Raw genomic sequence first — 25462 nt, 5'->3', positions numbered from 1 at the left:
ATGATTTTCTGTAGGAATTTTCTTCGATCAACACCTTTTTTCCCTTTTTTAATATACCTCTACGATACTAGACGAAGACATTGTATTCCATCTTATACGAAATCTATATTAATTTGATGTCTCTTTTTTTGCAGAATATACGAAACCTAAATCATATCTCGGCATCACTGACAAAAATCAAATTGTTGCGGATGGACCAGTACTTAAATGCAGCAGCTGCACACATAACATAATCACATCTTCTTTCTCTACCAATTCAACACAACTGAACCAGGTCGCATAATGGGTGAGTCCCAGTGTGCTGAGCTTGTACGTTTGTTAAATCTGGCTTTTTTCTTGACAAAAAGTTCATTGAGATCTGGAGGTGATATTTCATCAAACATGCTCTCTAAATCTGGAGGATGATAATGTTGGTTTATCAAAGCAGCCTTCAGATTTGGACCTAGAAAAATAAAAATAAAACTTCATTTTAAAAACTTTCCCCTTTAAAAAGGAATAAATCTAAATACTATTAATTTAATAGTTTTACAATGTTTTTATCATTTTGATATTGAAATGGGAGATATCTCAAAAAGTATATTTCAAATTTAGTTAGCTTTATCTGAACACACCATTAGAGATCAATCAATATAAACGATGCAATAGAAGAACAATCAAATCTTTATACTGTAATGTCATAACATACACACTGTGACATTGGAAATATACCAAAAAATGCACATTTATGAAAGTGGTCTAATAGCCCTATTTGTTTCTCTGTAGACTCTGGTGACAATGTAATAAGATTGTCTTTTTCCTTTTGAAATCATATGGTGTTTTTTTTTAGTATTTAAGAAAAATGATGACTTCAAACCATAATACATGTGAACAGTGGTAAATAAGTGAGGGCTATTCCATTAAAATGTCTGTGACAGGGTAGAATGGGGAAAATAAAAGTATGTGGGTAATGGGTCTTTTTTCAGTATACATGTATGTCTATTACCATTATGCAAAATTATCCAAAAAAAAAATTGTTCTTTGTTGTAGGGATATTTTGAAAGTCCATTCCTACCTTCCTACATACATTTTAATGGAATAGCCTTGAAGTTCTTTCTATTCTTAATATGTCTATTACCATTATGCAAAATTATAAAAAAAATATTCTTGGTTATAGGGATAGTTTGAAAGTTCCTTCCAACCCACCCACATACATTTTAATGGTATAGCCCTGAAGATCTTTCTTTTTTAAATACCTGAAGCCCATGGAGGAATCCTTTTCTTTGGAGCATCTTCATCGTCGGTTGAATCATCAGATTTTAACCCTGATATGTCATAGGTTTCAAAAGTACTAGGTTTGTAGGTTTTACTTTTAGCTGGAGTCATATCATATCTACAAAATAACAAAAACATTATGAGAATAATAAATCATATACAAACATACAAGTCCATACCTTGACCTATAATAGTTTACTTTTATAAATTGTTACTTGGATGGAAATGTGTCTCATTGGCACACATACCACATCTTCCTTTATCTACATAGCCCATTACATTTTTCTGGTATGATTTTTCATCAAGTTTAAAAAAAATACAACTTCACTTGTTTGTTAATATATAAATAATACATAGCTGAGAGGTCGATAGAGCAGATTGTTACCCCGAGAAAACACTGTCAACCGCAGTGAAGCCTAGCTCAGCCATGTGATAGAGTAAATTAACACCCTCATGTAAGCCAATCAAAATATGGCATTTTAACATGAAGTGTAATAAAGACTTATAGTGCTGTTCCACCAAAGCTTACAAGGAACTCACAAGACAATATGATATTTACAGATAATGCTAACTATGGGTGGATGTATGACAATTTGGCATTTTGGTTGATTTTGTATAAAAAACTGTGAAACACAATTTCAGATTATAGTTACATGTCATTTCTTACATTTTAACACATTCAAAATTAATTGCAATTCTCATAAATGTGAAATATATTGCAAGTAATTTAAAAGTTTAAAATGTGACTAATTTCATGAAACTATTCATCTTGTTGTTTATTTCATTAATAAAAACATGACATTAATTTCGAAGAAAAGTAAGCCATATTAGAATCATTCATGCTTCTTGAAATCTACTTGAAAACAGGGCTTATACATTAAACAAATTCAACCAAATCGTTTTTATTATTAAACACTTACGAGTCTGGATTATGAGGTTTACTACTAGTATAAGTCTGTGTTGTATTCAGGCCAGCTATAGCACTAGTGTAAGCAGCTCTAAGAATTTCTTCTTTGGTATTTTTCAAGCTTGTATTGTGATTATTGATAATCTGTTTCACAGCTTCATCTCGTTCTTTTAGGTCAGCTCGTAGTTTTTCTTCCTCTGCAAGTCTTTTCTTTTCCTGAAAGAAATAAAAAGAAGATTCTTTCGAGTTAAACAACATTGAATTAAGATGATACATACTATTAACTTTCTTTCCATTTTTAAAATAAAATTGAGAATGGAAAGAGAATGGAATTTAAAAGTCTCATCTTCACCTGATTAGTCATAAAGAGTTTCAAGTGTACTGTTAAAAGTTCTACTCCAGTATGAAGATACTGTATTCTGATTATAATAATAATTCAGTATTTATAACATCAAGTTCATATGCTAAAATATAACAAGGTCACAAAAAATATTCTCATCAATATGGAATGGCCTACTTATCACAATAATAGCTACTCACAGGCTCAAAATCACAAATTGTTTAAACTGCAGGGAATTTGAACATTTAAAGGGCTATCTAATACACATTAAAGATTTGAGAATAACTTTACCAATTTCATTAAACCAAATTATGCAGTGCCATAAGGACATGTATTGTGTAATGTTATGAAAGGACAACAGAATTTTTGTTTTGTAATTTATCATTTTGCCAATGCCTTATCAAAACCAGTCTGCACGGTTAGCCACTAGTTCGATGCCGCACTAGTAAAACTTCATTCGGACTAGTAAGTTTTTGCAAAGCTTTGTTTGGACCAATAAGAAAAATGTCAGGATATTGGTCTTCAGACTAGTCGTTGAAAAAGTTTTTGGTGCAGACTGCAAAACTAAATAATCCCTATGTTGACCATGAAACAGTATATTTGGTATGTAATATCATCTATTCATCTACCCAATCCCATGTAAACAACTACAGTGAAACCTGGTTAAACCGAACTTCTTCAGGACTTAAGATTTGGTTCCGTTTTGGCTGATGTTCTGTTTTTTATGGTTCATTACGCACACAATTTGATATGACGGTGCTAAAGAACATGCTTGGTTTATACAGGTTTTCAGTTTATGCAGGATTCGGTTGAGGCAGGTTTCACTGTATTAATAATCATTTCATTTATGAAGGAATCTATATACTCCAATTATGAAATAGAATAATTTGAATATTTATGTATTTTTACCAGTTCCTTGATCTTTTCCATTCTTTCTTTCAATAGCTGGTCTTTTTGTTTCTTCTGTTCCAATGCTTGCTTTTCTCTTGTAGCCTTCTCTAGAGCCATTTGTTTTTCCCTAGCAATGAAAATAATCAATAAAAAATGTGTAATGTTTATAACAATACAGAAATTATTATCAAGTTTTTTTTATATCTTATTCTTTTTTGAAATATAACTATTTTCTTTCAAAGGAAAATGAACTTGTTTTTTTCTGGGAACAAATACTGTACAGTTATGAGAGTTCAAGATTCAGGCATGTCATACAAATGTATGAGTTTTTTTTTATTGCATTAAGTTTCTTAAAAAGCAAAATAACGATAAATAAATTGTATTCAGTGTTTTAAATATTAATCATCAAATTCTAATTGTCATAATGACATTGTATGAAATATTCACTGCTGGATGGCTAGCAACCAACAATAAGTGAAATAGCTTTATGTTTTCTCGATACTGAAGAAACTTAGCAAACCTTTCTTCTCTGATCTTTTGTTGTTCCTTTGCCTTTTCTTCCTCTCTTGCTTCCCTTTCTTCCTGTCTTTCCTTATCTAAAGCTGCCATTGCTGCAACCCTTTCTTCATACTTTCTCTTTTCTTCTGCTACTTTCTTCTGTCTTTCTTGTTCCTCAAAATCTTTCTTCCTAACCATCACCTCCTTCAACATTCTATTTTCTTCCTCCTGGTAAAGAATTATCAAAATTCTTGAATGCTGATACAAGATTTACCAAATAACAAGACTGTGTCCCTAGTACATGGATGACCCATCCCAACTCATTTTCTATGTTCAGTGGACCATGAAAATTGGGTTAAATTTCTAATTTGGCATTAAAATTAGAAAGATCACATCATAGGGAACATGTGTACTAAGTTTCAAGTTGATTGGACTTCAACTTCATCAAAACCTACCTTGACCAAAAACTTTTACCTGAAGCGGTAGAGACGGACGAACGAACAGACAGACCAGAAAACATAATGCCCATAAATGGACCATAAAAAAATCAACATTTTCATACTTTTGCAAAAGGATTTCTTAAGTATCATTCAAAAGTTAATGTGACCACATGACCACTCATGAAGAGACCGTAGGCAAGATGCACTAGATTTAAAACAATTTCAGTAAACATTGAACACTTTCACAATCTTTCAAGGAAAAAACAAAACTAAACAAAAACAAATAATACTGACCACAAATTTATTTATAGATATATTTAAAGAAAATTTTAACTCCTTAAGGTGGCTCGGGCCTATTTGAAGTTTCTATCAGAAGTGCAGTATTTTTTGTTATTTTATTCTTTAAAGAGAGTGTTGGTTGAAAAAAAATAGGGGGTCACGGACCATTTCAGCTCAAAATTTTTATTTTAAACAGGGATGAAAAAGGGACCATTGTTCAATGAATTGATAGGGAAAATAGAGGTGTTGACATATTTTTATCAGAATATCAAAAAAACATTCTATGACACTTGGTCCAGAACTGTAATATAAAAAGCTGAAATAAAGCTTCAAAGAATGAGCAAATAAAAAACATAGGTCACCGATAAGGAAATTTTTTTATTTTGCCTTAAAACCCAAATTTTGGAGGGAAAATGGTGAAAATTGGTGAAATGTCATTTTGAGCCTTTAACAACTACACATAATAACGAAAATATTCTTTAAGTGACATAACTACAATGATTTACCATTTCTAATCAATCAAAATATTTAAAAAAAATATTGAATTTACGACAAATAATTTTCGTGTGCATTGTAATTTATGCGTGAAATTTTGCGCAGTCCAATAGTCCTGATACACCTTAAACATATACAATTTAGAATTTTGATATATAAAATCAAATAGCTGCATTAAATTTTCATTTTTTTACTATTTATAACAGCCTGAATTCCTAATTTTAACCAAAAACATAAATCATAAAATGCATCTGAAAATTTCATAAACAAAAAGTGTAAAATTTTATTAAGTTTTTTGCACTTTATCCACTCTTAAATTTATACCTGTTGCTGTATTTTCTGCTGTCGTTCATCTTCCTCTCGTTTTCTTCTTTCTTCTGCCTCATACAACTTCTTCACTCTATCAAAAAAATAAATAAAAATCAAATCTTTAGAAGGTATGCAATTTTTATATTTTGAAGAATATAAACAGCAATTTGACTCAATTTAAAAATCAACAAAATAATTTTTCTGTTCATTGATGATTTTTAGATGAAGAATTTTCTTATTAAATACCTCTATTGATAAAAGAATGAAACAATGTTTTTAAAGTTAATGAACAGAAAATTTGCTGTGTTGTCTTGACTGTATTCAAGATTTTACAATGTGATATGTTTTTGCAATGTACATTGTTGTGAACCCCTCCCCCTCTTTCTGACGCACACATTGATAATATTGTCATTATAGCCCCTTCCAATGTTTTGTATTATGAGGCAATTAACAAATTCAAGGTCTTCTGTACCTCAAGTGTTGTTTTTCTTGGTCCTCTTTTGCCTTTTCTTCTTTTTGTTTTTCAGTAAGATGTCTCTTTTCTTCCAATTTCTTCATTAATTTTTCTCTTATTTCTTGGTCTCGCTTTGCTTTCTGTTCTCTTGCATCTGCAACTTTCTTCATCTTTTCATCATTTTTCCTACAAAAACAAATAAAAGACATAAGGACGAAAGGGCGCAATAACTACATAAGTAAACCGCCTACCAAATTAATAACAACAAATAAGGTATAAAGAACGAATACTTAGCTGAATAGTTTACACTTATTTTTGTAAAATTTTGTAAAATGTCAAATTGAATTATGATCTATATATGAATCTCTTAGTTCTGACCTGTTGATGCCAGGGTGATCAAAGGATGATGATACAACGTTGCAAAAACATTTAAGGGATTAATAAAAGAAACAACATACATGTATTTGTGTAACAACATAAACCTAAGTCATATTCAACAAAGATACAAGTACTTAAAAAAAATCTGAATTTTTAGTTATCTTTATGTGCAAAAAAAATAAGAAAACAATCTGTTCCATAAAATAGACAATTCAAATATATATTTAATAATCACAAACCGATCATAATCCTGTTTTGATTTTTGATATTGTGGTATAAGAGATAATTCAAGTGTAAATTATACACAAATGTACCAACAATCATTTTTTAGATCTGTAGGCATAGCCAAAAAGCAAGGACAAGACCAAAGTTCATAGTTAGCTATATGTTTTGACCACATAGTGGTAGGAGGGCATATAAATAAAAGAACTAAAAGAACATTCAAGAAACAAAATTCAAAATGGATATTTTACATACTTTCTTTGTTCTTCTATCTTCTGATGCATTTCCACTTGTCTTCTTTGTAATCTTTCCTGCTCTTTTCTCTCTTTCTCCAACAGATCTCTCTTTCTTTGCTCATGTGCTTGCTGTAATTTTGTTAAACATTGATATTAAAAAAGAAATGATAATTTCTTAAAACATTTTAACCATAATCCAATAAAGAATTTATTGCCTTTTGGTGTGGTCATGCCATGGAGGTCATTTCTTTTTCTTTACATTATTTAAAGAATGCATACACTTTGAATCATTTAGAAATGTACATGCATCTATGAATGAAAAGTGTCAGATATACATGAATGAGTAACCCAAAACATTTATTAACAATAGACATCTATTTAATATACCAATCTCTAAATATAATACAATCAAAGATCTGCTACTAACACAAAAATCTACAGATAACACAAACAATGACATGATGTAAAAAAAAACCCTGACAAACTTCCCAACTTGAAAAAAGGACCCTCTGTTTTATTTCCATCAGAGGACTGATAAAATGCTTAATAAAATTACAGTTTGGAGTCCTTAAGAAATGATGCCACAAGCCATCCATAAAAAAACAAGAAAATTTCATTATAATGCCATTACTTTTTAACAGGTGTTTTTTACTTATCTTCTAACAATACATGCAATAGTGATATCTGTGATCTACAAGCCTGCTCTATATTGTACATATAGATGGAAAAATATATATATCAGTCTGTTCCAAACTATTTAGGGTTTGTCTGACCAGACAGAACAAGAAAATTCGTCTTTTTTCAACTTAAAAATCTGACTGAAAGATTTTTTTGTCTGAAATTTTGTTAGTCAGACAGAGTTTGGTATACACTGATATATCCTTTATTATCGCTTTTTTGGGCATTTTTCCTTTGATCTTTTTTTGTGATTATTTCGTATATCATGCTACTCGCTTGATGGAAAATTATAGCTGAAAACTAAGGAGGCACATGGTGTTGCTTATGAAATTGACACGTCGTCATAGGTAAATATGGCGATAAACAGAGTGTCTTTGAGCATCTCAACTTGATTGCTATTCTCACTTTCGCCGTACTGGCTCAAGGGAGAAAATCAATCTCATTGAGAAGATCAACAATAATCTATAATTATCAAATCTTAGGCATGGAATATCAACGATACAATACATACCTTTGGTGTTAATTTTTTAACAGGACTGTTTCTCTTAATGAAAGACTTGACAATGCCTGGCTTGTTAGAAAGAACTACTTTCGAGCTCAGATTATGCTGGAAGGTTTTGATATTTGGCTTCGGTCTTATTGCCTGTAAAAATTAAAGAACCTTAGTGAGCACGCTCACATACCCCACGTCCCCACATTGTCATTGGAGAAATTAAATAAGTATAAGAAAAAAAAATTGTATAAGAAAAAATACTGAATAATAAATTCCTGTCAATATACACATCTACATAGTATGTCCTTATTATCTACAAAATTTCATGAAATTCTGTTGTGTGTTTTCAGAGGAGTTGAGATGACAAACTGTTGCAGAAGTACATTGAAGCAAATAAGTTCAAAGGGGCATAACTCCTAGAAAAAAAATTGAATCGTAATTTCCTGTAGATATGCACATCTACGTAGTATGTCCTTATTATCTGAAAAGGTTTCGTGAAATTCTGTTGTGTGGTTTGAGAGGAGTTGCGATGACAAACTGTTGCAGTAGTACATTAAAGTAAATAAGTTCAAAGGGGCGCAACTCCTAGAAAAAACAATTGAATCTCAATTTCCCGTCGATATGCACAACTACATAGTATGTCCTTATTATCTGAAAAGGTTTCGTGAAATTCTGTTGTGTGGTTTGAGAGGAGTTGCGATAACAAACTGTTGCAGTAGTACATTAAAGTAAATAAGTTCAAAGGGGCGTAACTCCTAGAAAAAAAATTGAATCTCAATTTCCCGTCGATATGCACAACTACATAGTATGTCCTTATTATCTGAAAAGGTTTCGTGAAATTCTGTTGTGTGGTTTGAGAGGAGTTGCGATGACAAACTGTTGCAGTAGTACATTAAAGTAAATAAGTTCAAAGGGGCGTAACTCCTAGAAAAAAAATTGAATCGCAATTTCCTGTCGATATGCACAACTACATAGTATGTCCTTATTATCTGAAAAGGTTTCGTGAAATTCTGTTGTGTGGTTTGAGAGGAGTTGCGATGACAAACTGTTGCAGTAGTACATTAAAGTGAATGAGTTCAAAGGGGCGTAACTCCTAGAAAAAAAATTGAATCTCAATTTCCCGTCGATATGCACAACTACATAGTATGTCCTTATTATCTGAAAAGGTTTCGTGAAAATTCTGTTGTGTGGTTTGAGAGGAGTTGCGATGACAAACTGTTGCAGTAGTTCATTAAAGTAAATAAGTTCAAAGGGGCGTAACTCCTAGAAAAAAAATTGAATCGCAATTTCCCGTCGATATGCACAACTACATAGTATGTCCTTATTATCTGAAAAGGTTTCGTTAAATTCTGTTGTGTGGTTTGAGAGGAGTTGGGATGACAAGAAACAGGACTGACGGGTCAAAAACATTATACCCTCCGCAACTTCGTTGCGTGGGGTATAATAAAGTTATCACTATTTATAGCCTGTAACAACTTAGGAAAACATGAAGCTATAAAATATAATTTTTTTGTTAATTTAAATTTAAAACTGAATTGTTTTCCAACAGATCATCATTATTATAAGTTCAGATCCGAGGTATTTTTTCAAATGATCATCATTATGTAAATTGAGATCTGAGGTATTTTTTTTAATGAGAAGACAGAATATTAAAAAGAAACCTAACAGGTCCACATATAGTCGGGAACAACAGATTAGTATCAATACAATAAAGATCCTGATAGGGGATTGTAGAAAAAGTTAAAATAATTTGTTTGCTAAAGCCTAAACTTGATTTACAAGAAAATGATATAAGTCTATGGTGGTTTCAGTGAAACTGAGCAAATATAATTGAAACTCCAATGTTATGGAACACTTTTGTAAATTATGATCCAATTAAGTTTGCAATATGAATACAAGCAGATGTTGGGTATATTTCAAATGAGACAGCAAACCAACATTATCTTTAATAGAACAACGTACCTTGTCTTTAGGGCATACTGGAGAATCATAGTCACTACTACTGCTGGCACATTCCCTAAAATGACAGAGTGAAAATATAAGAATACTAAATAATTACTAAACTCTCTAATAGAGCAATCTAGTCAACGAAAAATAAAGAAAAGTGGAAAATATGGCGGCATTTTTTACTTTAATACTATAGTTAAAAATATGAATGTCTAAGGGATATAACTCTACCTCCAAAATAATTTATATGTACAAGTAAATAAAAAGATTACATATGATTGACCAAATACCATCAAATAATATCTCAAAAAAATGAGATGAACTAACGAAGACAATCCATACAAGAGTGCACACGCTGAAATGTCTCGCCTTCTATACTAATCATTGATATTATGTTGATAGTCCTAAGTATAAAGCTAAGCTTAAATACAACTGTCACATAAACTTAACATTAACCAAGATAACTAAACAAAGACCAATGAACCTTGAAAATGAGGTCAAGGTCAGATGAACCATGCCAGGCAGACATGTACAGCTAACAATGCTTCTATACAACATATATAGTTGACCTATTACTTATAGTTTAAGAAAAATAGACCAAAACACAAAAACTTAACACTGTGCAATGAACCGTGAAAATGAGGTCACGGTCAAATAAAACCTGCGCGACTGACATAAAGATCATAAAATATTTCCATACACCAAATATAGATGACCTATGGCATATAGTATTAGATAAAAAGACCAAAACTCAAAAACTTAACTTTGACCACTGAACCATGAAAATGAGGTCAAGGTTACATGACATCTGCCCGTTAGATAGGTACACCTTACAATCATTCCATACAACAAATATAGTAGACCTATTGCATATAGTATGAGAAAAACAGACAAAAACACAAAAATTTAACTATAACCACTGAACCATGAAAATGAGGTCAAGGTCAGATGACACCTGCCAGTTGGACATGTACACCTTACAGTCCTTCCATACATCGAATATACTAGCCCTATTGCTTGTAGTATCTGAGATATGGACTTGACCACCAAAACTTAACCTTGTTCACTGATCCATGAAATGAGGTCGAGGTCAAGTGAAAACTGTCTGACAGACATGAGGACCTTTCATATCAAATATAGTTATCCTATTACTTATAATAAGAGAGAATTCAACATTACAAAAAATCTGAACTTTTTTTTCAAGTGGTCACTGAACCATGAAAATGAGGTCAAGGACATTGGACATGTGACTGACGGAAACTTCGTAACATGAGGCATCTATATACAAAGTATGAAGCATCCAGGTCTTCCACCTTCTAAAATATAAAGCTTGTAAGAAGTTAGCTAACACCGCCGCCGCCGGATCACTATCCCTATGTCGAGCTTTCTGCAACAAAAGTTGCAGGCTCGACAAAAATCACACAGTCCATATACTTCGTATAACCTACTTTACTTTTTAAGTTTTAATGTAATTTACTTGAAAGTTTGATTGACATGTGTGTCTTACTAGGTGAATCAAAAAATCAGATGTTCTCTAAAATAACATTAAATCTGCCAATGAGGTCAGGCTGGAACACAGAAGTTCACCAAATTGTATTTGGATTTTATGGAAATATTACAACAAGAATTTCATATATACATTGTAACCTTTCTTTCTCTAATTTTTGTGCTATTGTCACATTTCCTGACCAGTGTGAGAAAACTATTTCTCTAATTTTTGTGCTATTGTCACATTTCCTGACCAGTGTGAGAAAACTATTTCTCTAATTTTTGTGCTATTTTCACATTTCCTGACCAGTGTGAGGAAACTATTTCTCTATTTTTTGTGCTATTTTCGAATTTCCTGACCAGTGTGAGAAAACTATTTCTCTAATTTTTGTGCTATTGTCACATTTCCTGACCAGAGTGAGAAAACTATTTCTCCTTACTAGTGAAATGTCTGTTCTCTACAAATGATTGGTTGAAATTTGATTGTGACGTTAAATTTTCTTGTTTTATTCTGAATTTTCTTATTGTGACGTCATGATAAGCATCCATGCCTGATGACGTCACATCAAAAGTACACAACTTTCCTCAAATGTTTGAAAAGGAAGGATAAACGTCATAAGAGAAACAGATTCCACCACTGTAACTCGTGTATTACTTTATTTCTCCACTCTCAACAATTAAATTCTAATTATTTAAAAAGATCGGCAAGCCTTGCGCTTTAAATATTAAAATTTAACTGTCTTGAGTGGAAAAATATCGTAATACACTTGTTGCAGTTGTGAAATATTTATTTCTCATCATGTTACTTATACTTACTCATCCGTAAACTGTTTTGTTTCATCTGAAAATAACAAGTAAATTAAGATTAATAATAGTTGTCAACATAAAATGCAGTCTTTTTTTTTTTTTATAGATGTCCATGCAGTTTTGAAATCAATGTATCAAAACGTATCTTTGATTTTAAATTGAATCAATATTCTTTTGAAATATTTTACAACACTTGTGATTTGGGTAGAGTTAAAAATAAAAGATCTGCTTGAATTTTCATACTGTATGTATAAGCACTAATTTTCATGGGATTAAATTGTTGTTGTTTGTCTCTTTATAAATTTCATGGGAATTTAATATCGTGGTTTCCACTAAATGGAAGGGATATTATGTGTAGGTTAAATTTTCGTGGGGTTTTTAATTTCGTGGATATGTTCTTTCCATGAAATAAACAAAATTAAATTCTCTGCAAAAAATTCTGCTTTTACAGTAATTTGAAGTTACATTTACCTTGTTTCCCTGACATGAAGGTACTATTGCTGATAGGTAAACCAACAGACATATCTGACATCTAAAACATAGAAATCATTTGTAGTAAACAAGTATGTTAATCTGTTCCATCAATTCACAAGAACATGTGACAGTGCCTATATGACATTGTACAACATTAACCACTTTCATAATTGCAAGTTCAGTGAAACCTGTGTCCAAGCCTAAGTTAACAAGAATTTTCATAGTTCGCTTCATAATGAACATGTGTACCAAGTTTTTAGTTGGTGTGACAGCAAAAAGAACCCTATACCAAAAGTTGAACCTGATATAGGACTGATGGACTTACAGATGCACAGAACAGAAAACCACATGTCCCCATATTATTGTTGGCGAGGCATAAAAATAACTTAAATTAACTCTTTTTCACTATGATCTATTTCAATGATTTCTTTTTAAAATATAAGTTAGTAGGTCAAAGATTACTGGATAAGGGACAATCGCTACATGTGCATGCAATAATTTCATCATTCTGTGAATGACTAGTCTGGTTATCAACTCCTTTCTATTAATCCTAATAACATTTGTTCTTATGTTGCGCATGTGTACCAAGTTACAAATTGATGTGACCACAAATAGAACAAAACCAAAACTTGTATATTTATAATTACATTAGATGTATGTTTCATTATGATACTTTATTCTGATTGGCTAACTGCACATCACATGTTATTCCGTAAGCAATTGTATTGCTCAATAAAACTTTTCATTCATGATAACACTTGGTCCCCCAATAAAGTGCACAGGTGAATTAAATAAAACAATAATAAATTCGTGTTTTCATGATCATTGCTAAAAAAAATGTAATTATAAGTATTGAATGCTTCTTTTTGTAACTTCATAGGGTTGTAAAAACATTGACCATGCACACATTTTTAGTATGAAGCGCTTCTGCGCTTCATACAAAATGTACTTCGGTCAACGCTTTTACACCCCAATGAAGTTACAAAAAGAAGCATTCAGTTCTTAAAATAAGATTCTTTCTATCAAATTATCAATCCTCTATAATTGATATTTGTTCTTATGTTGCAAGCATTTATAAAGGAAAGTGAAGTTGCCGATGGGGATAATTCTAAATTTGTTGTTCACTTCTTCCTTTAAAGCAGAAATTCCAATGCATAAACTTTTTCTGTGGCATACATTAAGTTAATGATAATTGCAAAATAAGAAAAGATAACCCCTTCAGGAAAGTTTTAATTTTGACAGTTTCGTCTACTTAATAAACTTACATCAGTTTGATCTAGGCAACTTTTCTTTGATATAGACATGTCTGCTTCATCATCTGATAACACCCTCTTTTTGGTTTTCGTTCTAAAAATATTTAAACAAAATATGTATATATTTATATAAATAAGACTAAGAACAATAAAGGATGCTTAGCAATCCCCAAAATGCTGTTTTAACAAGTTTCTGTTAGTCACTGTAAAACCTGTAAAATCCTATATAAAATCATTGTTAGCCTACAATTGGGAAACATTATGATACTAAACTTGATGTTCACATTGAAGTGTATTTTTTTTCGTATCAATGGCAAAACTGGTTGCATAGCCACTCACACAACTTAATATTTTCTTATATCATAAGCCACAGATATGTACAAGCCAGCATTTAAAAACTTTCAGCAAACAACAATCTGAAAACTACTTGCAATGTTCAACAATCCTAAGTATTTAAATAATGAGCATGTGAAAAAAAAGTTTCAATTTGTAAAAACAGATAGACAAAAATGCCAACTTTGTATTTAGAAACCAACCAATCAAGACCAGAACAAGAGTACAAAACTTGTGCTTGAAATGCCAAATACATTTTTAAAATTGGTTGTTTTTAAAGTTTTATGACAGTTAAACAAACTACTGTAAAAGCAGAAATTTTCTTGGAGGATTTAATTTCGTTTATTTCGTGTAAAGAATATATCCAAGAAAATTTAACATACATCTAATATCCCTGTCATTTACTTGAAACCATGAAATGTAATTAATCCCCATGAAATCTTATATAGAGACAAAACCACGAAATTTTAATCCCATGAAAATTAATGTTTCTACAGTATTCATTTGTGAGCAAAAAATAGATGCTGTCAAAAAACTCTTATAAAAACCTGAACTAAAGGGCGTACATGGACCTTTAGTTGTTAATGTCCATGTCATTTGTTGGTTTGTGTGGAGAGTTGTCTCATTGGCAATCATATCATATATTCTTGCTGATATAAATAAACATTACCTTGTTCTTGGTGGTGGATTTTCTGGTTTAACAAATCGCTCATCTTTTTCACTCTGTTCATCCGAAGACATTGTTGATGATTTAGGTGGTCTCATCTTTGACCGTGTTCTTGGAATACTAGTCTCAGACTGTGATTTAGAACAGATACCAGAATCCTCATTTTCAGAGTCAACCTTACTTGAGTTTTTCTTCTGTTTTGTCCTTGTGCTGGCCCTCACAGGTTTAATGTCATTCGTGAAAGCACAATCATCTTCCGTAGTATTAGCACTAAGTCTTTGATGTTCTTTAGATTTGGGTGAATCACAATCACTGATCAACATGACTTCGTCATCACTTAAGTCAGCTGATGACTGATCCTGACTAGATTGATGTTTATTACGTGTTTTCGTTCTGGTTTTTGACTCAGATTCTGTCTTGGGTTTCCTTGTTTTTGTTCTGGTACTTCGCTGTGGTTTGTCATCTTCTGACGTATTATCAAGATCTGCCACCGAACCCTGTGATGATGTTGCTGATTTGTCTGATGTGACGGATGAAACACTATCGGTATTCTAAAGTTTACAAAAAAAAGTATAAATCAACATTAAAGGAGGCAAGTCAAAAATGTTAACGTTAATGCTGAATGACTTATTGCATGCACCACTGAAAAGTAGACTAATAAAAAAAAAGTTGCTTTCTTCATGTTCTTGTTTTTATTCAGAGCAGGCAAATTAGCAATATAGAAAAAAAATACTTTATATACATAATTTCCTCTTTGGAACATATCAATCTGCACTAAAATCTTTCCTAAATACCTGTACGAAGACCAATATTCTGATTTTTATGTGTCTGAACAAATTTACAAATACTAGTATGAATAAAATTTAAGAAGTCTGTTACAGACCACATTGAGTATATTTCCCAAATGATAAGCTGTCTATTATTTCTTTGTTGACGTTGGGGTCTTCTTGTTGCTAGTTGTTTTTGTCTGTCTTTTATTTACTTGTTTTATTCAGGATTTCTAGAAAACTAGATTTAGCACTCCAGATTTTGTGATAAGCAATTTAATCTATCTAGTCCATAGCTTACTTCTGGGTGTTTTTTTTCAGGTAAGGCAAATATCATTTAGATATACATTTTTTTTTATCACTGCAGTGTTTCCCAAACTGTCTGACTGACAAAATGTTGGACAAAAAATCATTCTGTCACACAGAATTTCAAGGATTTTCTGGTTGAATATATAGAAGAAAATTTCAAATTTCTTTCTGGTCAGACAAACCCTATAACAGGTTGGCACAGACTGTCAATGTACGCATTTTATGACTTAATTTAAGACATTTTCATCTTAAAAATAATTACCTGTGAACCCTTCTTCAACCGTAGTCTTGTACGTGTACGGACAGGTTTTTCTTCTGGACTCTGTGCCTATTAAATCATATAAAAGCATATTGAATAATGTCAAGTAGAAAAGTAGATGACAGATGTATTTCTGTTGACAAATATAAGTAAAAAAAAATTATTCAGTATTTTTTCAGTTATTCTTTTGGGTGTTTCTATGGTTAATTTTAGATTTAAGATTCATTATAAACACAACTTGTGTGAAGGTGAATGGTTAAAATTTACTTCATATCATACAATAGTATTACTGTGGACTTTTTTTTTTCATGATTACCAAATTTCTTGGTAGAATTAAAACTAACATGTTAGTGGACATCTCATTTCATGGTTTTGTTGAAGTTATCAAACAGACTTATTCTTTAACAGACTTAGTGAGTTAAATTCTATTGATAATTTGTCATTTATTGAACATCTCATTTCAAGGTTCACCCGTACCCACGAAAATTAATAACAAATTAATAATAATGATCCACAGTATCTCCATTACATGCAATGATCATTTAAATAAAATTTCAATGTTGCGTTTCTGTTCATAAGATACTAGATCTTTTTCCAATGAAATATTAAAACATTTTTGAATCATTATAGGGCTATTCCAGAAAAAAATGTATGGGGGGGGGGGGTTGGAAGGCAGTTTTTTTTTGTCAGCACCCGCCACCCAGACAATTGTAATCAGTGATTTTCCAACCCTCATTTTGGGGCCGAATTTCGGCCCCATTCCCAAAGAGAAATATGCTCTTTTTTCCCAATTTTCAGCTCTAAAATTCCCAATCGTATATGGACATCGTCGCGAGATTTTGTTATTGTCGTATCTCCATATCGTGTATTATTTTGTTGACAAATCTCTGAGCGTTCGGGGTATTTCGGGAGTTATCATTATCGTTCACTTAAGACGATGATTGGTTTGCAATCTTTTTTGGATTACATTGCAATCTACGATATTCTGGTCACGTTTGCGCTTGAAACATCCGAATGAATAATTCAATGACAAAGCAAAAAAATGAGACATAATGTAAACAAAATGAACGTAGATCATGTCTCATAATTCCAAATATTACACAAAGAAGCTAAAGGCGGCGGACGGTAGTAAATGACGGAAGCTGGACGCTTTTGGATTCAAAAAGTCGTTTCTACTTCCTTCTGATAAACAAGTGAAAGAAGGAAAAGACCGACTCTCAGATACAGAACTGGAACAACTAGTTGACATGTTTAAAAATAAACATGAAGGAAAACTTGGAATTTTAAATAAAACTAAAAAATAAATGCTTCAGATTTCAAATGTGTCTTTTTAGAATTTCTATAGATTCTCATCATTATAAATAGAATCAGAAGGGATAGGTTGAATTTTACCTTTCAAGAGTAAAGTTACAAAGCTTGAGTGCATGCAAATGTGTCCTCAGACACATTCAACTTTTATTTTTAATCCTTTTCCTTAAAAAGATAGCTTATTTTGTAGGCAATTCATGCAGTTAATCCTTCTCAGAATGCAGGATTTTGCACCTAATTTTCAAAATGATGGACCCTTAAATTTTTGATAACTGAATATGCATAAATATTTATAAAGCTGCCTTCCTGAGCAAATTGTGAAATATTAAATTACCTTTGACTGGGACAAATCATCTGAAGATTCTGATTCTTGACGCATTGACTTCTTGGCTGCCGTCTCTACAGCATGTAAAGCAGCCACAGACAAACGTTTAATAGAAGACAGTCTTGAGGAAGAATTCAAAGTTTTACCATGTTTAAGTGATTTTCTAACACTATTTCTTGGCTTTTTATCCTGTGACTCTGAACTGTCTTTGACTATTTTTTCAGGACTCTCTTGAATGGTTTGTGTATTGTTTGGAGTAAAAGGTGTATTGTCATCAGAAAGTGCTGCCTTTACAACTGTTGCAGGTGTTGATGGAGAAGTAATTATCATTTCTGGTGTTTCTTGGACAATCATGTCTTTATCATTTGAGGATTGAGGCGTTTCTGTCTCCTTGGCATTATCTATCTGCGGACCTTTGGGGGTTTCCATCTCCTGTGCATAATCAAACTGAGGATCTTTACAGGGAGTTTCTGTATCCATATCACACACTTTATCTGTTGACATTTTTACACTATTCACTTTGTTAATAGGTGTTAGATTAGTATCTTCATTTTCAGGTTCTATTAAATTTTCTTTTACAGGTGTTTTGTTTTCCGCCATTTGTGATTCTATTTGTTTTGTGAATGACATAACTGGTTCTTTAGTTGTTTCTGTTTTGATCTTCACATTTTTTGTGGTACGTGTGTTCCTTTTTGGTCTGGCGGTGGTGGTAGTCCTTGACGTAGCTCTGGTTCTGTAGGACCTGTTTGGTGGAGAGCTTAAACTGTTCTCTTCCACGTCGGCTTCCTCGCCATCGTCAAGTCTTAGACTATAAAACAAAATATGAATTAAGCAAAATGATCTACATTTCAGAGAGCACTTGAAATATAATGACGGCTTTATTGATCATGAATGTAAATAATGTTCAAAAGTGTGTAGATCAAGATTGAACTAAAGATATAGCTTAGGTTTATCTGACATTATAAACATCCTAGAAAATAAGGTTAAGACAATGTTAACCCTGCCAGACTAACATGTACAATAATTAAATACATCAAATATATTTGACCTTATGACTACAGTATCTGAGAAAAAGACTAAATCAGGAAAAATCCAATGAATGGACCATGTAATTAAGAGATCAAGGTCACAAGACAAGGTTTATCAGACGGACATGTACACCTAACAAGAGGCTCTCAAGAGCCTGAATCGCTCACCTGGTAAACAATGCCTTATTAACTAAATTAATAAATTAATGTTTGTTGTAAATTAAACAGAGTAACAAAGGCCATGTACTATCCTGGAAATACCTTTTAAAGCCTCTTAGGAGCCTCTGGAAAGAAATGGGCATGAGTTCGCCCTACACTTGATTAAGATACAGTCTAGGTCAATCTGATGATTCGCAATACAATTGCTATTAACAGTTTATCTGTATCTATAATAATATTCAAGATAATAACCAAACACTGCAAAATTTCTTTAAAATCATCAATTCAGGGGCATTATACCTGAAAAACCAGTTACCCAATTTGGCTGAAAATTTCAGGACAGGTAGACCTTGACCTAATAAATACTTTAACTTCTTGTCTTATTTGCTCTAAATGCTGGAGTTTTTAAGATATAAGCCAAAAACTGCATTTTACCCTGTGTTCTATTTTTAGCCATGACGGCCATGTTTTTTGACGAAATAGAAAATAAAACACAAACTTTATTTTATAGTACACCCTACTGATCATTCAGTTGAAGTTTGGTTGAATTTGGTTGAGTAGTTTTAGAGGAGAAGATTTTTTAAAGTAAGCAAATATGATGAACAAATTGTGAAAAATTGTCATTAAAGGACAATAACCCCATAAGGGGTCAATTGACAATTTTGGTCATATTAACTTATTTGTAGATCTTACTTTGCTGATCGTTTTTGCTGTTTACAGTTTATCTTTATCTATAATGACCAAAAACTGCAAAATTTCCTTAAAATTACCAATTAAGTGGCAGCAACCCAACAATGGGTTGTTTGATTCATCTGAAAATTTCAGGGCTGATAGATCTTGACCTAATGAACATTTTTACTCCATGTCAGATTTGCTCTAAATGCTTTCGTGTTTGCGATATAAGCCAAAAACTGCATTTGACCCCTATGTTCTATTTTTAGCAATGGCGACCATGTTTGTTGATAGATCAAAACTTCGGATACAATTTATAAACTAGATACCCTAAGGAACATTCAGTTAAAGTTTGGAAGTATTTGGCCTAGTAGTTTCAGAGGAGAAGATTCTTGAAATAGTTTACGACGACGGACAACGGATGCCAAGTGATGGCATAAGCTCACTTTGGCCCTAAAGCTTTGGGTCACGTGAGCTAAAAATTATTCCAGCCAAAAAAATTGACCTTCTAAAACATTAGAGAAATGGAACCTGCAGATACTACAAGTATTCTATTACATGTCAATTTATATATTTTATTAACCTTTGTCTTTTTGAAGATGGCTCAAACACGTCTTCAGAATCTGAAAACTTAGTTGGTCTTTTTGCTTTTCTCCCTCTCTTCTGTGAAGGTGTTTTCGGTAAGAGCTGTATCTCAGGCCTGCAATAAATAGTGATTTCTTTTGAACATTTACTTGCATGTACAATAAAAAAAGATTTGGATAGGATAGAGAATCCAAATAAGTGTTTGTTTTAAGGTGGTAGACCTTGGTTCAGGGAGATAACTCTTTAAATCAGTTATGTGTTTGTAAAAGTCACGTTTCATCAATGTATTTTAAGCATTTACCTGAAACAGATTGAAAATAATCTATGTAACCTAGAAGCTTAAAATATATTTATGAAAATGGTTGACACAAACGTACTGATGATTTTAAGAGTTATTTCCCTTAACCTAGGTCTTCCTCCTTAATTTTTAATCATAACATTGATATTCTTATTTGTTTTTGCTAAAAAAAATAATTGCATGCTTGCAGGGATAGCAAAAGGTAGGTTTTTTCCCCTTTATAAAAAAAAAGTTTCTGAAAGTCCAAATGACATACTAGTTAGTGCTGACAACAACCCGTAAATTTCAATACTTCATGTCTGTTTTAATTGAAACTAACATCTTTTCTTCTTATTTTTTAAATATGAAACTAGGGACTTTGCTCTTTTGAGTAAAACCTTAATTACAGTCATATCTAAAACCATAACCATAAAAATATTATTGTAGTATTTCAATAGACGTCAAGACATTAATATAAGAACAGACACCTAAAATAAATAAATTGATAATAGCCGGTAGTTTGTTACAAAAATTCTTTCCCTAAACATCCAACAGAGTTTTGAAATTTTCTGGTGTAGGTGATAGCGATTTAAATAAATGCAACATAATGTGTTACACTCTGAATTCTAAACAAAGCTTACCCAACAACCAAAAAATTATGTTGCAAAAATTCTTTCCAAACATCCAATAGAGTTTTGAAGTTTTCTGGTGTAGGTGGTAGCGATTTTAATAAAGGCAACATAATGTGTTACACTCTGAATTCTAAACAAAGCTTAACTAACAACAGTGTGTCCCAAACTCTGTCTGACAGAACTTTTAGGATTTTTTGGTTGAATATATTGAAGAAAATTCAAATTTCTTTTTCTGTCAGACAAACTCTAAAACAGTTTGGCACAGACTGTAACAGCCAAAAATAAAACATTTTAGATGCCAGGCTTACATATTGTACTTGCTTCCAGTCAAACTTACTTTGCAAACGTCTTCTTACATTCAAACAACAGTTCATGCAACCAGTCCATTTCTTTATCAAATTCAGCTAAGGCATCATTGACTTTAGCATTTATTGAATCCAAAGCTGAAAATCCCAAGTTGTGTGGATACAACATTGTATCACCTGACTTCTTCTTGTCTGCCTTCTTACCTTTCATCTGAAAAAAAAATCAGAATATTTTATAAGTGTCCAAAGATGGACAAAATAAGTATAAATAATAAAATTGGGTCCAGAGTTCTCGAAAAGTGGTGGTTCTACGGATTTTACCACCAAAATATTACAAAGGACTGACCCAATTTTAGTACTTTTCAATAGAAATATTAGTGAGGACCATTAAATTTTCTTCAAGGACCACCAGGGAGTAGAATGTTTATCAAATGAGTTTTTAGCATCACAACCATCCGATTGATGTTCTGATAACAACTTTCCACTTTACTATAAATGGCAATGCAGGTATTATAGGCATGAGCCATATCGCAGTTATCTGGTATTGAATATCGTATAACCTGTTCATTGTTCAATCAAACTATTATCACTTGCTAATAAGCCGCCTGCCAGGTTAACCCTCTTGCTGCCAATTATTTTTCAAGGTTGCATTTTGTGGGTCAGAAAAGATGACAGCTTGATATGGGCTATTTCAAAAAAAATGATGCCTTTCCTTTAAACCTTTGTCAGTCTCTAGTATGATACTATATCTGTAATGTTTTTAGGTCAGATAATGTATTATGATTAGTTGGTCCTAACTACCAAAGATAATAGCAGTATGTGCTCTGTTTAAAAAATATTGTCCAAAATTGTACCTCAAAATGTCAGGAGTGTAACGCTTTTAGAGTGACATTTAGAAGAGAGCATGTCCATTCATTGATGATATAGAATAAATAAGGGCAGATACAATACCAAACAATATCTTTCATCCAACTATTATATCTTGACTATGATTTCTTGTTCAATTCTTCCATATATTTACATTTTTATGAGCCTCATAAGGTAAGTCAAATAAGTTTGTGTCAAAAAAAAAATGTTAGTAAAAGTCAATATGCTGCCAGAAAATGTCTTTGTAGGTGAAATAACATGTTTCTGTACATCTTGCACGGTTTATTTTTTTTGTTTAGTATCATAGCTTGGCACAGGTGCATCCAGTTGACCCTGAAGTTCTACTACTGGAATATTATGGTTACAATAAGAGGACTACCCAGGTCTGTCAGGAGTGTAACAACTGGGTTAAGATGTATTTTTTTTAGAAACAATGTTGTTATAGTTGTTGTTTTTTCTTGAATTTCAGTGAACATTACCTGTTACAGTTTATCAGTAACAAACATGCCATTATTATGGCCTTCATTGCTTTTGTAGGCTCAATACTTCAATGTCAGGAGTGTAACACAAAAAAACGCCTTATTTCAATTATATTAGCAAAGGTAAGTTATTGGAAGAAAAACAAGCTGACAATTATTATAAAATGACATTACTACACCTCAGCTTAACACAGAATACAAGTCTACATCATTACTTTTGAAATTTTTGAACTAAAATTGCAATTGAACTAGCTTGTTTAAATGTGTTACAGTCCTGACATACAAGTATTGAGCATAAACAAGCAATAAAGGCCACAATAATGGCATGTTTGTTACTGAAAATATGCAACAGATGGTGTTCACACTCAAATTCCAGAAAAGAAAACCAATAATAACAGCATTGTTTCTATAAAAAATAACATGAATGTTACACTTAAACATTTTAAAGCGTTACACTCCTGACATTTTTGGGTACATTTTTGGACAATTTTTAATATACAGAGCACATACTGCTACCATCTTTGGTAGTACGAACAAACTTATCATAATACATTATCTGACATAAAAACAGCATATATATAGTATCAAACAAGAGACTGAACAATGTTTAAAGGAAAGCCATCTTTTTTTTTAAATAGACAATTAGCAAAATTTGTAAATTTGTAAGAAGTATATAATTTTTTTTAACCTGTTCTTAATTTGCACTAAAATAATATGTGAAATATAAAGACTCTACATGATTTCAGGTCAGTTTCAGGTTAAAATATGGTAGCAATAAATTATGGTCAGGAGTGTAACATTTGTTACACTCCTGACAAGTTTCTGATGTAGCTTATCTATAACAAAATTCAACATGATTCTTTATTAAAATAATTGTAACATCTTTACAATGTAATGAGAAAGCCGATCTGTCTTGTAAAAGTGATTTTACTGCACACTATTCACCAAAGATTCTTAAAAATTAAAGTGTAATTCTCATTAAACATGTTAAAAGTTTGCTCTTTGCTCAGAAATTAAAAAAATATGTAATCAAATATCTAATAAATTTATTTATTTGTGAGATTGTAAATTTAAAATAGATATCATTACTGATTTTCTAAACATTCCATTAAAAAACAGTCTTACAGTTACTGAAAAAATATGTCAGGAGTGTAACAAAAGGATAAAAAACACATGTTTGTATTTTTTAAATGAAGAAAACTTAGAATTGACTGAAGCAATTGTTGTGAAATTTTCAGAGGATGTAATTAGATCATATATGTTTGCTTCCTTATACTTTTTATATGAAATTAAAGCTTTTGCAAAGAGATATAAAAACTTTTGAAATAAGATATTAAAGAATTCACTAAAAATTGGTGAAATTTACATATTTAAAAAAAAAATCTGTTTATAAGTAAAAAAAAATTGCAGGAAAATCATTTAGTACCTTTATTGCAACAAACAAAAAAATTACATTGATATTTATATTCTTATTTATGTTTGTCAGTTGATATTATTATTTTGTTGTTTCCTTTGAAAAGTGGATGAATTCTTATGAGTAAAATGTTGTTAAAATTTTTGTTTTTATTATTTTGCATTAACCCTTGGTAGTTTTGTAAACTTAAATGTCTCTGGATTAAAGAAAAATGATAGAAAAAAGATTAGCAATGACTTAATTTTTTACCATGTTTGTCACACTTTGGCATCATTTTTTTTGAAATAGCCCATATCCGATGTCAAACAATGACTTAATTCGAAAATAGCAAACATGACCGTTACATTTGAAACCAATTGAAGAAAAATATAACACTGTTTAAATTTTTTTCTTTTCTTTAAAAAAGATACAGCAATGAGAAGTTTGCATAAATCAAAACATGGACATTAAGTGTCCCTCAAGCAGTTAGAACAGCCGACCTGGACATATATATGTGTCAATCTGGCATCATGAGGGGTTAAATCTACACATGTTGCATAATAAGGTAATGTCATTTACACTGAAAAAGCTTGATATACTGATGTTTTTACGCATTCAATAACAAACATTTGATAACATTGTTGTACATTTTTCACTCATGATCATTTTATTCTCTTCAATTGAAGGACGAAAGGAGACCCCAGGAAATGCGATATTTATTATACTCCCATCAGGAGGTTCAAATGTATGCAAATTGACCCACCGACCAGCATAAATTATAAGTGCATTCATACTAAAATAACACTTCTTCTCAAAAATCTTCGTACAACAGAGATGCCATGGATAGAAAGGGTAAACAGTTTATGATTTGCATTCTTACTTTAAGAATCGGATTTCATATTGTTGTTTGATGGATTTGAAAAGATCATATTGCTATCAAAATGAAATTTGTTCGCTGCCGAAAAATTATTTAATAATCGAGAAAAGATTAAAATTGTCATTTATGAAGTATTTACAGATAAAACCGTACTTCTAAAAATTTGCATTTGTTTTTTTTCTGCAGTGACTAATTTAAAAATCTACAACTTTGAACTTAATAGTCTTCTAATCTACATGTCTTTCTTGTTTAATTTTTACCCTCTTGTCGATAAACGACTTCCCTCGGAATTTAAAATATACTGCGAAACGATTGTCCAATCAAATCGGGTCATTTATTGCAAAGCTATCAAAAATTGTTTCCGAATATATTTATTTGCA

General features: G+C 31.6%; 1 protein-coding gene across 1 annotated transcript; it reads right to left on the bottom strand.

The window, feature by feature from the left end:
• Positions 1 to 212: 212 nt before the first annotated feature.
• Positions 213 to 25381, bottom strand: LOC139492170 (inner centromere protein-like). Its single transcript, XM_071280323.1, has 19 exons — positions 25319 to 25381; positions 21499 to 21677; positions 20251 to 20367; positions 17818 to 18616; positions 16179 to 16244; positions 14844 to 15391; positions 13853 to 13934; positions 12585 to 12645; positions 12123 to 12147; positions 9834 to 9888; positions 7890 to 8021; positions 6720 to 6829; positions 5883 to 6050; positions 5426 to 5501; positions 3910 to 4115; positions 3408 to 3516; positions 2172 to 2374; positions 1233 to 1369; positions 213 to 442 (listed from the first exon to the last, which is right to left on the bottom strand). Exons 2-19 carry the CDS (start codon positions 21675 to 21677, stop codon positions 249 to 251), a joined length of 3267 nt encoding a protein of 1088 aa, XP_071136424.1. The 5' UTR covers positions 25319 to 25381; the 3' UTR covers positions 213 to 248.
• Between the last annotated feature and the right edge of the window lie 81 nt (positions 25382 to 25462).

Source organism: Mytilus edulis, chromosome 10 (genome assembly GCF_963676685.1).
Source record: "Mytilus edulis chromosome 10, xbMytEdul2.2, whole genome shotgun sequence".
Classification (NCBI taxonomy): domain Eukaryota; kingdom Metazoa; phylum Mollusca; class Bivalvia; order Mytilida; family Mytilidae; genus Mytilus; species Mytilus edulis.
The sequence above is the reverse complement of the archived record's forward strand: the minus strand, read 5'-3'. Positions and strand labels throughout refer to the sequence as shown.